General features: G+C 36.5%; 1 protein-coding gene across 1 annotated transcript; it reads right to left on the bottom strand.

Moving 5' to 3' along the window:
• Nucleotides 1-12,405: 12,405 nt before the first annotated feature.
• Nucleotides 12,406-13,783, bottom strand: LOC134851272 (uncharacterized). Its single transcript, XM_063867279.1, has 2 exons — nucleotides 13,576-13,783; nucleotides 12,406-13,323 (listed from the first exon to the last, which is right to left on the bottom strand). The coding sequence occupies exons 1-2, from the start codon at nucleotides 13,604-13,606 to the stop codon at nucleotides 12,575-12,577; spliced, it is 780 nt and encodes a 259-aa protein (XP_063723349.1). The 5' UTR covers nucleotides 13,607-13,783; the 3' UTR covers nucleotides 12,406-12,574.
• Between the last annotated feature and the right edge of the window lie 210 nt (nucleotides 13,784-13,993).

Raw genomic sequence — 13,993 nt, 5'->3', positions numbered from 1 at the left:
TTTGGTGGCGTTGTGCAGTCATTGGACAAAAAAAATTGAAGCTGTAAGATCTTTGTTTCTCCACACAAAACCTTCAAAAAATAAGCGTTGAAAAAAAGCTGGTTTTGCTTCATCTATCTTTTGCCAATTGAAAACACTTTGCTTTGATTTTAACTTGTATGACAAAAAAAACTAATAAGCCGTGTAATCTGTGAACAGAAAAGAAAAGCTGAGAAAAAAAAGTTTGTTTTAGAAATTGCAACCTCAGCTTCTTAATTTTCTGCTTCACTTGTTGAATGTCTAAGAAATCAAGAAATTTCAAGAACCCAAAACCAGTGTTGGGTTGTTATTGATCTAATTGACCTTCACGTTAAATCTAGAAAGATCAAAATTTTGATTAAAAATTGCGTCATGTTAATTCAAATTTTCAATTGGGTCAATTAATTTACTCTTTGAAAAAGTCAAGAACGGTATTTTTATACAAGGCCATAAAAACTAATAGTTTTCCAAATTGTTTTTTGATATTCAATGGCAATTTGGCAATTTGCTCTCCTTTGTTCAGAAACTGCTACCAACTCATTTGAAGTTTCCAACAACCGGTTTTCAAAAAGCTTCCGGAAAAATTTTTCCTCATGGCGAAAAGGCTTGTCATACAACTTTCATATATAGAAACTGTATGGTAAGCTTGTTTTCCGCCCTTTAAACTACTTTGAAATATCCATTTTATGTTACAGACCCTAAAAATTGTCTAAAGGGGTCTTTGGTGCCAATATACACTAAATTTGAGGGAGGGGCGCCCGCCGAAACAACGCAATTTTTTTGGTCAAAGCTTTCAAAAAGTGCCTAAAAACGCCTTTTTTGATCTGTTTTTTTTTTCAAAATTTTGTTTGCTGCGCAAAGAAATTGGCCAATACAGGGACCAATTTGGTCGTCCTAAAAGAAAGGTTGGCAAAGGTCGAGATTGGGATTGGTATTAGACGAAAAAGTTGCACGAGTCTATCCGGCCGAAAACAAGATAACGTGATGAACAGACGGCGGACCGTATCCAAAATTACTCCGTGAAAAGGCCACTCCGGACCTACACTCATTTCAATTGACCGAAAAGAGTAACGTAAAAACGGCGCAGCTACATGTGCTTCTAGCCGAGCAGCCGAGTACTCGATTTATGTTTCATTTGTTGAATGTCTAAGAAAACGAGAAAATTTCAAGAACCTAAAACCAGTGTTGGGTTGTTAATGATCTAATTAGCCTTCACGTTAACTCTAGAAAGATCAAAAACTATCTAGAAAGATCTAGAAAGAGTAGAAATTGTATTTTGTTAGGTCAAACTTTCAATTGGGTCAATTAAACACTCTTTGCAAAAGTCAAGAACGGTATTTTTATACAAGGTCATGAAGTTTTTCCAGATTGCTTTTTTTCATGTTCAACGGCAGTTTGCTCTGATTTGTTGAGAAATTAGTATCAACTCATATGAAGTTTCAAACAACCAGTATTCAAAAAATTCCGAAAAAATAACTCTTTATGGCGAAAATGCTTGCCATACAATTTTCCTATATGGAAATTGTATGGTAAGCATGTTTTTCAAAAAAAAATTCAAGCCAGTTTTTTCCATCAGCAGTCTTCTGTTCAACAGTGCTCAAACAGCTGCAGAAATTATTTATACTTTTTGTCGATTGTTTTTTGAAAATGTATAAAATTGTATGATAATCATTTTCTCCGTAGACTTGATAAATGGAATTGTATGATAATAGTTTTTGTTGTATGGAATTGTATGATAAACATTTTCGGTGTATGGAGGTCAACTCGGGTAATTACTTTTCGGTTTCAAATCAGTGTTTATTTTAGTCGTTTAGTTCAACACAGTCATTGTATTCGTTCATTGTATCCGTTGCTCAGCTTGCTCTTTTAGTAGATCAAAATTGTGGTTTCATTTTGGCGCGCATCGCGTACGGGTAACGTAACGCTCATCAAAAGCGATAACCGGCTCTAAATTTTGTATCAAATTTTCTACCCTCTGTTGGCAAGCTTTATGTTTGCTGAACAAAGGACAATTCTCGGCTACCGGCTTGTTAAAACAATTATTACGTGGGACTATTTTTGTATAATTGGTCTAAAAACGGGAAAAACGGAACAATAATGAGAAATTTGATTACATTGAACTTGAGATCTAGCCTATCGTATAAATTTTCTTATATATAAATCCTCAGCTCAACTCAATATGCAGCAGTTTTTGGGATAGATTCAATAGCCGCTGAGCACAAATTCAGCGTTACGAGTAATATTGCGCAAAAGTTATCAAATTCGGTTTTTTGTTCCGGCCATTGAAAAGGAAGCGATCAAGAATACAACAGCTTAAGCGCTGAAAACTTAACTTTAAGGAAGTTAAATTAGTTTAAAAAAAGCCTTTTCTTGTAGTTTTTTAAGACCATTGTCGGAACATTCTGTGCTACTTGCACAGTAATCGGCTACCCTTGTTTCAATTTGAACTCAGATACTACACATCGAGCACAAATATAATCCGTCTATTTCTGGGAAAGCCGCAGCAATGAATTTTAAAAACTACAAGAAAAAAATTTTCTAAAAAAATTGACACGCTACTGTTGTTATTTGTTCCGACTTTCGTAACGAAAGTAATGGAAGAATATATGTGCTCGGGTGGGTTTTTTTTCTTCAGACAAATTTCGACTTTTTAACTAGCCAGTTTTAACGGAATTTTTCTAAATCATTCGAAAGATATTGTTGTTCTGAGCTTAAATTTGAAACAATATGTTACCTGTGAACTTTTTTCGTAAGTTATGGGGGTTTAAAGATTGCCATTTTGGCCAATGTGGGACAATTAAAGCACGATATGTTTCGCGCTATTAACTAGTAAGCGAGATTTATTCCGTCTTAAAATTTGTTTCAAATTGGTTGAACGAAGCTTATTGCCATAATTGATGTAATACTAGGAGCGAAATCTATCACTTTGTACTTTAAATGGCGTGTGGGGGGATGATTTTTGCAAAAATCTTAAATTAAAGAAATATAAATTTATTTTTTACATGTAACTTTTCATTTTATTACTGTCCCATAGACCTTAAAAGCAATCGAAACATTCAGGGCCTTGCCCTGATACGAGCAGACTTGTCTTTCTTGAGGCATTTTTTGCACTACTCGCTCCAGTTAAACGAAGGTCAGTATGAGTTTGAAATTCGAAAAAGTTTTAAAAGCTGAACTTTTTTGGGTCTTTTAGGTTAAACCAGGTTATTGGTAGTCTAACCATAAAGTCTTCTATTGGCCTCCTTGGCGCAAAAATAGCTCAGAATAGATTAAGTTTTTAGACAGGAAGCATATCTAAAAAGACCTAATTGTTCCGATTTTTGATACGAAAGTAACAGAATATTTGTGCTCGCTCGGGGTGTTTTTTTTTCTTCAGACAAATTTCGACTTTTTAACTAGCCATTTTTGACGGAGTTTTTTATATCATTCAAAAGGTATTGTTGCCCTGAGCTTAAACTAAAAAAGATATTTTTTCACTTGTGATCCTTTTTCGTTAAGTTATGGGGGTTTGAAGATTGCCATTTTGGCCAATTTGGGACATTTAATGCGCAATATATTTCGCGCTATTAACGCGTAAGCGGAGAATTAATCCGTCTTAACAAGCGTTCCAAATTAGTTGAAAGAAGCTTATTTGCTATAATTGATTTGTTACAAGTAGCGAAATCTATCCTTTTGTACTTTATATGGCGTGTGGGGTATGATTTTTATTTAAAATTTCAAATTTTTGAATTTTTTTAAAAATTTTTGAATACTTTACATTTAATTTTTATAGGTTATTACTGTTCTATAAACTTTAAAATTCAGTCGGAACATTGAGGGCTTCGCCCTGATACGAGCAGTTTTGTTTTACATTTGTTCTAGCATTCAAAATTCTTTCACATGAAGTTTGCTATTGTAAAAGAAAAACATATAAATACTGCCAGCTTTCAACTTTTTTGTTTGTCGCTCATTCCAGGTTGCAAAAAGAGCGAATCCAGATTTTTGATTTATGCATTCATTTCACCAGCCTCTAATCCAATTTATTATGTCGGCAATAAGGCAGCCTCCCATACTGTCGCCCATCTCACTATCAGTTCGCTTAGCTGCGGCGACTCCTCTTCGGTCTGCTACGCGACTGCATCTTAAACAATTTTCGTTTTTTTCTTTTTATTTTTAGCACTACGAGAGTTTAAAATGTTTCCATTGATATAATAATTAACATTACGGGCCAAACTGTGTGTTTTGTGAATTGTAAGCGGATTCCGCAACAGGCCGAAAACAGATTTGTCGCGGAAGCCGCAACATTGCTAATTTTATTTGATATTCATTGCTGTTTTGGTCTCCAGGAACAAATAGCTAAAATACTGCATCTCTCAACATCGCTCCAAAGACAGGCAAATTCGTGGAACCCGCAACAAAATTTGCCGAATCCGGAGCATTTAAATTTTGCGAAATCCGGGGCCAGGCATAATTTCTGGAATGACTGTTTCACCGACTGATTTTGTTAGATCAAACTTCATTCTTGCATGGCGCAAAATTTTTTTGAATGAGTTCAAGTGAGCGCGAAAGCGAAATTGCTGAAGCAGAAATCAGACGTGAAAGTTGAAGGCCAGGTTGAGGCCAGAAAACCAAAAAAGGTTAAAGAATCAGACCGGGCCTTGTCAATCTCTTCCCCGATTTGAAAACTGCTTACACTGCCTATCTCAATTAGCAGCCCTGTTTCGCAGTCAAAATTCATCTTTATCCATCAACAAACGCATTACCTCATTTTAACAAATATTTATAGCAACATCCGCAATTCATTCATTAATTCTCTGAACGAACAGTTTTTATAACCCGTTTACCTTGTCTAAAAGCAATACGCCTTCCAAAATTTAAGATTCGGCTCTAAGCCAGAAATTTGAGTGCCTTAGAAGAACGTCATAATGTGTAGTTACCCACTGAACTGTCTTGAATGGTTTGACCAGTTCAAGAGCGCAACTGATTCGATTGACGTCAAATTGAACAACAATGACTCAGAGTGATATCTCGGGACGCGCGTTTAGATACAGCGTTATTTTTACAGGTATGCTTTGGAAGTCCTGGAAACAATAAGAAAAAAAAACAGACTATTGGAAGAGATTATCTAATCACGGGCCAAAATGTGCACTGGATAGGCGCACAATTTGGTGTCTGTATGTTCCTGGATTTTAGAGACAACTGTTTGATTATGTTCCAAAATGTAAGTTTATTCCATTCACATTATTTCCATGAATTCCGCGTACAATTAATTGTAACGTGAAATTTGACGGCTTTTATGTTTTGTCGCGAATTCCGCAACGATCGAGTTGTTCCAGATTCCGCAATAGCTAGTTGTTCCGGATTCCGCAAATGATGGCAGAATCAAAAAAATTTAAGTGGATCGTAGTTTTGTTTGTAATACTTAACTGAACCAGTTCTTGCTTGAACAATTAAGAGCTAAAGCTAGAATTGTTATCTAGCAAATGAGGAATTTAAAAGCAAGGATTTAAGTGCTGTAAGTGGAAATCAATAACAAATCTTAAGTCCTTATTTAGCTAAAAATGGGAATAACACTTTGAATTAAATGAAAAATATTAATAATTCAGCATTTTAACCCATGAAAAATCTTACCTCAGTTTGTTTTCATTTTTTCAGTTTTTTATGTTGAAAAGGTATTCATTCTTTCACAAAATGAAATCAAAAAAGTGATCATTGTTTCAGTCGTTCAGATTGGACATTTGTTCATTCTATCAGTATATAAGATCGAAAAAGTGTTCAGTGTTTCAGTATTTGAAATTAAACTGATGAGTTCAAACTAATGGCAGTAAAGGAGGTTGAACTGTTGGACAGACTTGGTGATGGCCCACAAAATTTGATTTAATTTTAAAATGTAATTTCAAGGTATACATATGCTTAGCGAATCCGCAAACAAAAAGCGAATTCCGCTTACAATTGGCGGTTTTCACTAACATTTTTTAACTTTCGCTTACATTTGCGGATTCCGCAACAGCTCAATTCTGCTATACCGTTAAGTTACCACCTATTTGAGGATTCTACCACTGTTCCGTAGTCAGCGAATAATGTTGTTTTTTGGAACAATTTTGAGCGGTAAAGTGATTTAGTTTTGTGTTTGAGAATCCAAAAAAGCAGAAGATGAAGGAAATGTAACAATGTTACAGATTCCGCAACAAATCTTGTTTCGTCTTTTTGCGGAATGCACTTAGTTCACGAAACGCATAGTTTGGCCTCCTAATGCTGAGAAGCTAGCCAAAAATCCTCGCAAAACATGTGTAACACATCCATCCCCTTGAGGTTCCTTTTGCGCATCTTTCGCCAAGTAAGTTATTAGAAAATTTACGGTTAAGAAGCAATCCTGAGAGTACTTCTCTCGTTTCTTCAATTTTAAGTGTTTTTCTTCCACCAAAACCAAAAAAAAAAACTGTTTTTTTTTCGTTGCTGTTAATAACCCGTTGTTTTGGGCCTGTGGCATGCTGTCTCCGAGTTAAAGGATTTTTGTGACCTCCATCGGCCGAAGCCACAATCTATTGAGGTCAGTTTTGTACTAATTTTGAAACAATTTAATAAGTGTAAAGCAGTTTGGGGAGGAGGGCTGAAGGGACAGCTAGGAGGGTTTTTTGGTTTTTTATTAAAAGTTTTTAAGTAGGGACTGTAACTAGTTTCAATTCTTATTTGATCGAGGCTGGACCCATTTGAGAATGGGAGGGTCTGTTAAGTTTTTGAAAAATTTGGGGTTCTTAAGGGAGACTTGGGGGGCGGGGAATGTCTACTGCTTTTGCACTCGATTTGTGTGTATTTTTCTACAAGAGTTGGAAAATTGCTGCTTATGAAAGCTTTTAGGTGGTTAAACTCGTTGAAAGAGTCACAATCATTTGCTACTAGTAAAAAGTTGTACAAATCCCTCTTTAATGAGTTTAAGATGTTCACGAATTCGTAGAGGGGCTGTCGAGAAGACGAAATGTGAGGCAAGGAAATTTTGGTAGGTTTTAAGGCTAGGATGTTTGCACTCTGCATATTGGTGGTTAATTGGCCTCATCTTGATACATCAAGTCACTATCTGCAGATTTGCAATTTGTACTATTTGCTTTATATCCATGGACGTACCACTCGCCGCTTGAGACCAAACTGGATAAAGATGCGCTGATATCTTGCGGCGCATCTTTGTCAAAGGCCGGTATCTTGTGCATGGCTTTGCCTGCTTCAGGGCCAATATTTTGCGCATGGATTTGCTTGCTGTGCATTTGCAGTGCTTGGGATGCCTTACGATCGGCAGAAGTGTTTTGCGCATTGTAACCGGCTGAAGTTTTTGCACAAAGCGTTTCGCACATTGTATTTTGCACATTAAAAACAGAAGCGGAACAGAGTTAAACTCTTTACAATGCGACATAAAAAACATACAGAGCGCTTTCAGAGGAAAATTCGCGAGTTGTCTGCTTGTAAAAAAAAACTTGTGCAGTTTGCTAGAATACTTACTTTAAGCGTCAGAGGCTTTGTTTTGTGTCGCGTGAAAGGACTAAAGGTTTAAAATTATTGGCGTAAGATTGAACTTTGAGTTCTGGAAGAGAGAGGGGTGCATTCACGTAGAAATTGAAAAGAGTGGACGAGAGAACAGAGCCCTGGAGAATGTCTTCTCGTACGATCCTGCATGAAGACAATTGCGTTTTGGCTTGCCTGCCCTCAGAATGTTTGCAAGCCATTTAGTTGAAACATCTGGTACAGTGGTGCCATGAAGAAGTTCTTGCAATGTGCAAAAGAAGACCATGTCCAATGCTTTGGACAGATCTAAGGTGACCACCACAGTTTTTTTCAGGTAGGCGTTTTCAGTTAAGACTGTTGCTGATAAAATCGTCAAGTATTTCTAGTTCAGAAGTGGAGGAGTGAGTGGATGATTCTCAGTGTTGATTCTCAGGTTTTGGGAGATTATTTGTAAAAAAAGCATGAACTAAATATTCAAACATTTTCAGTTCAGTCTTCAAAACAAAACAGAGACTGATGTTTAAGGTGTACCGTGCAAAGCCTGTCGGGCCCAAAGCCGGTGGATCTAACACTTTTGGTGGTTTAACTGCTTTGATTGCCTCTTTTGTTTCATAGCAGCTAATTGCCTCTTCTAAAAGCGATTGTTTTTCGTGTTGGTTTTTCTCTGTTGTTTGTTATTTTTTTTTGATTTTGAGTTTCGCGTAATGAGCGTTAAAACGTTTTGCCATTTGCTTAACCTCTGATAAGTTTTTGCCATTAAAAGAGGTTGAATGAAATCCTGCAACGGTTTTGGTTCCATTTAAGGAGCAATTTACTTTCCAAATTTACTGGACGACCAGTGGTGATTAAACTTCCGGAGGTATTCCTGCCCGTTCTTTTCTTTTTCTGTTGCTGCTTTTTCATCAATTCTTTAGTTTTTTAAAAGGGGGTTTGAGAGGTTCTCTATTCATATTTTATTGCGCTTCTATGTAGTTTTTTTTTGTAGTTTTGGCTGTTCAGGCAGGAGTGTACAAACGATGGTGTCCTGCCAGCGTATGGCGCCGGGCCGCCTTTAGAATTGCGCTCCTTAAAACCGTTTTGCTGCAAAAATAACGTTTTTCATAAAAACAGTTTTAGAGACTTTCTTTTCAATTTTTGCAGTGAGCTTGTCCAGTTTGCTTTGTTAAAAAATGTTTAAATTCTTTTCGGCGGTAATAGCAGTATCTTCCGTAAGAGGGAGACTTTTTAATATGGTCTGAAACTCTAAAAGAATAGAATGGTTATTGATGCTCAGGGTAAGTCTGGCAACGAAGATTTTGAATTGCCGAACGGTTATTGCGTTTGCTTCATTTATCTTCCGCTCAAAAGGTTGAAGTAAGGGTCGGTAGTTTCTGCGCCTAAATAGACGCTTCAGTTATCTTCCGCTATATTTGAATACCAGAGAGAATTGGTATGAAAATTGCGTTTTCTTCAGCAAGACGCTGAGAATTAGAAGCCTTATAATCTTTTGGGCAGCTAGTGCACGGGGAATGTAAAAGTTTGTGTTGGCCATTCTTTTAAGACACTGCGCGTCTAAAGTCCCGTCCTCCTCTGTTTGCAACTCTTCATAGAGAGATGTTTTGTGTATGGCCGTAAGTACTCCACCTACCTCTCGAGGACTATACTGAATTTGAGCCTAGCGAGGGGGTGCGGTTTTTAAGAAGCTTTTGTCTCTTAAAAAACCGCGACATGGATTTTGTTTTCACACATAAACACAATAAATACAACAGTTTCGGGTGCTCGTCCTCGTCTTTTAGCCGTGTTTTTTGGCCTTTTAGGCATATCGTTTACTGGTAGGGGCAGGTTTTTTTTTATTCGTACTAGTAGTAAATGTTTTTATGATGTTGTTTGAAATTTGCGAGTCCACTACATTTTAGGTGGATCCATCCAGAAATGTGATACCATACACTTGCTTGATTGCGGGCACGTAAAAGGAGGATAAAAAAATAGGCAGAGCAGACCAGCCGGTTTTTGACGCTCCTCCACCAAAAACACAGTTTGAGCGCGTTTTACGCGCTCCTAAACACGGGAAGGTGTTTTAGTGCCATTTGCGGTGACTTTTTGGACTTGTCTGTTTTGCCGCAAGAAGGTGTCACTATTGGACCCACAAAAAAGTCTCGATAAAAAGAAGCTGAAATCTATTCTAGGTGTCAATTTGTGCAACGCAACCAATTACCCTTTGATATTGCTGAGCTGCATTTTCTATATTCGAAATTTTATCAAGCATCTTGGTAACTATTTCCTTCCCCCTATGCTAACTTAGAACGAACTGCACCCTCTAAAAAATGAACAGTTAAGCATATACGACTTTTTAAATTGTACGGAATTGGACCCCTTTTGCAACTGGAGGAATTAGTTAACAAAATCCTTTCTCGATAATATATCATAAAATCAGATAAGTGAGAATTTATTTGCAAATTATCAGAAAAGAAACCTTTGTAAGAATAGAAATCAGAAAAGGAATAAAAAAGTGATATCGAAGATCTTTCCAAGTGTTGGGTATAGCTTTGCGAAATTTAGTACGAAATTTAAAATCATAAACTTACTCTGGTTCATCTCCCATTCTACGTAACTTGTTGACATTCTGTGAGAACGCAATTTCCCCCAGGAGGAAAGAACAAAACATAACAAAACAATTTTTTTGAAATCATCTGAAACGGATTTTAGACTTTCAGTAAATGATGTTATTACTTGCTGTTGCTACTGTAGCCTTTAGCCCAGATCGCTGGCTGTGGAAGTAAAAATACATCTTAGAAATAACACGGTTATGGCATGGACTGTTGTTCATGGCACAACCCCGTTTTTTTAATAGATTTAATTTAAGAACAGCCAATGACCTTGTTCATTTTTACTGTGACGGCAACAAAGTTTTGAATCAATAACTAAAACATCAATATCATATTCAAATTTGTACCAAATAAAAACCAGCATGATGTTTTTGAACTTAACTTTAAAGAAGCACTTTAAAATCATCGCAAAACAGTTATAGACTTGAGAGCAAGCTGTTTCATTTTTTTATTTTAATTTTATAAATTAGACCGCAATTTGTTGATATTAAAGTACCATTAAATAACACAAGAAGATTTTATATCTTATAAAAGCTATTATAACATAGTGTTCACAAATTAACCTTTCAAATGGCCAAGAAAGTAACGAAATAATTGTGCTCGCGGGGTTGTTTTTTTCGTCAGACAATTTTCGACTTTTTAACTAGCCACTTTTGACGGGTTTTTTTATATCAATCAAAATTGTTGTCCTGAGCTTAAATTTGAAAAATTTGCTTACGTAAAGTTATGGGGGTTTAAAGATTGCCATTTTGACAATATTGAGACAATTAAACGCGGGAAATATTACGCGCCATTAACGCGTATTAGAAATCCGTTCCGAATTGGTTGAAGGAAGCTTATTTGCCAAAATTGATTTGTTACAAGGAGCGAAGTTTATCAATTTGAATTTTATATGGCGTGGTGGGATGATTTATGGCGTGGGGGGATGATTTGGGACAGCTTTAACTTTTTTGTGAAAATTGGTCAGAGCTGCTAGCAGTATAACTTTTTCCGATAATTAATCCAAGTATTTAAAAATCAAAGAATGTAAATGCTAGGGGTGGTTTTTGTATTCAGACTAATTGTCAAAAGATTTTTCTCTCAAGAGATTGATCCCTGGATGTTCGTGGGCCTCGCCGAAAATGCACACCCTACACGTACCACCTAAACTGCTCGTTTTATATTTGATGCTGAAAATGCAACGCGCAATTTTTACTCTTGGCTATTTATCCCGCCCACCGAATTGTTCCAAACAGAAGTGAGGCCAGCTAAATTTCCAGCTAATGTATTATTTTTTCCAGCTGATGAATTAAATTTTTGGTTCGTTTCATGTTTTGCCGATGCATGGAAACTTCATGGCAATTTTTTTCAATGAACAAGCCTCTTGGGACATTGCAACGATATTTACGCAAAAACAAAACAAAGTTTTATTTACGAATACAGTGATTTTTGAAAAATTATATGTAACTTGTTTGACCAGCTTTTTTTCCAAAAACTATGTGTATGGAATTGTACGACTTGTCCTATTCGCATCTGGAAGTAAACCAGTGTTTTGTTTCATTTATTTAACGTAGTGCCATGCAGGCTATAATATGCTTTCAAAACAGGTAGTTTTATGTTTGATATGCGAAGAAAAATGAAATTGAAAAGTTGAGATTTTTTCTTTGATTTTTCAGCTTTTTTTGAAGTTAGAATCGCAAGTAAAAGAAAAAACGAAATCAAATAATGAAGACATATGGCTTTTCAGACAATTTTTCTAAGCATAAGTATGTATTTACAGTTTTTGCCTAGGATTTACTTTAATTATTTCCATGCTTGATTGAGAATGTTCTCAAAGAATGGTTGCAAACAATTGCAATTGATTTGTGGAGAAACAATTTTTTTAGACATTTTTTACAGATAAGTGAAACATAAGTTGACAATCAAAATTAGTTAATCAAGACGAGCAAGTTTTTTTGTCGACTTTAACGGGCGTTAGTTGAAATTGGGGAGCTGTAAAAAGCAACAAATCGTGGATTTTTTGCAATAATTTGGCAAGGTAATTTGTGGCCTACCTGGAAGACGACGAAAACAAATAAAAAACCGTTTTGCATTACAGAGTTTGAGATTCTTTTTGAATCTAACGTATGATCAAAAATCAATGTTTTGATGCTTTGGCTACTTGCAGCCTTTTTCAATTGATTAGCTGTTTCTTGATTTGTTCTTTCAATTCTGTAGAATGTTCATCTCCAAAAGTCTAGCTCAAACGTGAAAAGTTTTTCTTTGTGTCAGGAAATTACAGAATATTTTTGGTGTGACATAAAACAGATAATTTATGGTTCCTCATTAATTGGGCGTGCAGTTAAAAAACTGAAAATATACCATTTATTTCAATATAACACCCCCAGAGTATCGAATAGTAAAATCCCCGATTTCATTATAATTAAGTAATATATTGATTATGTATCTAATATGTTGATTACCTTTGGTGATATTTAAGTAATTGGGTATGGTTAGTGCATATAAATAATTCAGCTAGTTTACATGATCATTTTCAGATTAGCAGCGAGGTCATCCAAGTCTTCATTCATGTCTTCGAATGATTCATCCCCGTCGTCTTTCATATCTTCTGCATATTCGATTATGCCTTCCGTGTAGTATTTGATCTCATTCTTTGTATCCTTAGCATCGTCCAGTGCCTCCGCCGAAGCCCCCTCCTCCTCCGAGATCTCCTGCATTGCGTCCCGAAGAGCGGCCACTATGTTGTCGGCACGCTCTGTGAACTCGTGAGCCCATATTGTAATATTCATTTGGTACACTGAGATGTCCATTCGGATGTCGTCGATCGTGAACTTAACTTCGGTCAAGTTGGCGTTCGGGTCATCGACGGTCATCGCCAAGGACTCCGATTTGACGACGAGGTTGCCGTCTTTGCTCACTGCATACATCATTGCCGAAACACACTCATCGGCGAGTTCCATAATCTTTACCGCTTCTCGCATCGCGTAGTTGTAGTAATCGGACGCCTCTTGCTCCGAGACATCGTCGGAGAGTCCGAATTCGGCTTTAGCATCGTCGGCTTCAATGTACGTTTTGTTCGCCTCTTCTTTTATCTTGAGACAGTAGTCGGCAGTGTCGTCGGCCACATCTTCTATCTCGTAGCCGACTGCCTGAGCGTGTCGGCTGTTCACGCTGTTCGAAGGCATCATCACTGACTCGGTGGATGCGGCTGTCGTTTCAGATCCGGAACATTGTTGAAGATCAATGAAAAAAATCAGCAGGCAGAAAACTAAAGCAGATTGAAACACGCTAACTAAAAAAATCAATAAACTTCAGTATTTATAAAACTTATTCCTCGTTGAAAAAACGTGATACTTTTATTATAGCCCCAAAACTCTGAGACAAAAAACCTAGATTTTGCCAAAAAAATTAAAAAGCTCAATCATTGAATATAACTCCCCCCCAACAAAAAAAACTTGCGAGTACAATCATGTTGATTAAGAATTCCGACGAATGCATGCTTTAAGTGGAAAAAAATTACCTGCCACTGTATTGAGCTTGAGCAGTCCCATTTTCAGCTACAGTCAGTCTAATTTTTGATAAACTACTATTAAAAGTCAAACTTGAAAAGCGCAAGCAGTAACTAAGTTAGCAGGATAATAAATTGATTTTGTAATCTTTAGTTTTCACCAACTTGAACGAAAACTCGACGAACAGTGAAAAAATAAAGACCATAGCAGCTGCTACCGAAACAAAATGATTCAAAAAGCTCATGTCTTTTTCCGGTTGAAAAAGCTGGAAAGTTATGCTCCGATTACTTTGTGAAACAGCTGGGCCGGCTCAACTACGAACAAGGCTTATAAGGAAAAACAGAACATTAAATATGCTCGAATATACTGAATCATGTTTTGGTAAAACTCACTTGTTAAAAAGTTATCTCATGCAAGTTTTACCAGCAT

This window comes from Symsagittifera roscoffensis, chromosome 7, assembly GCF_963678635.1.
Source record: "Symsagittifera roscoffensis chromosome 7, txSymRosc1.1, whole genome shotgun sequence".
In the NCBI taxonomy this organism is placed as follows: domain Eukaryota; kingdom Metazoa; phylum Xenacoelomorpha; order Acoela; family Convolutidae; genus Symsagittifera; species Symsagittifera roscoffensis.
This window is presented reverse-complemented; position numbering and strand designations above follow the sequence as displayed.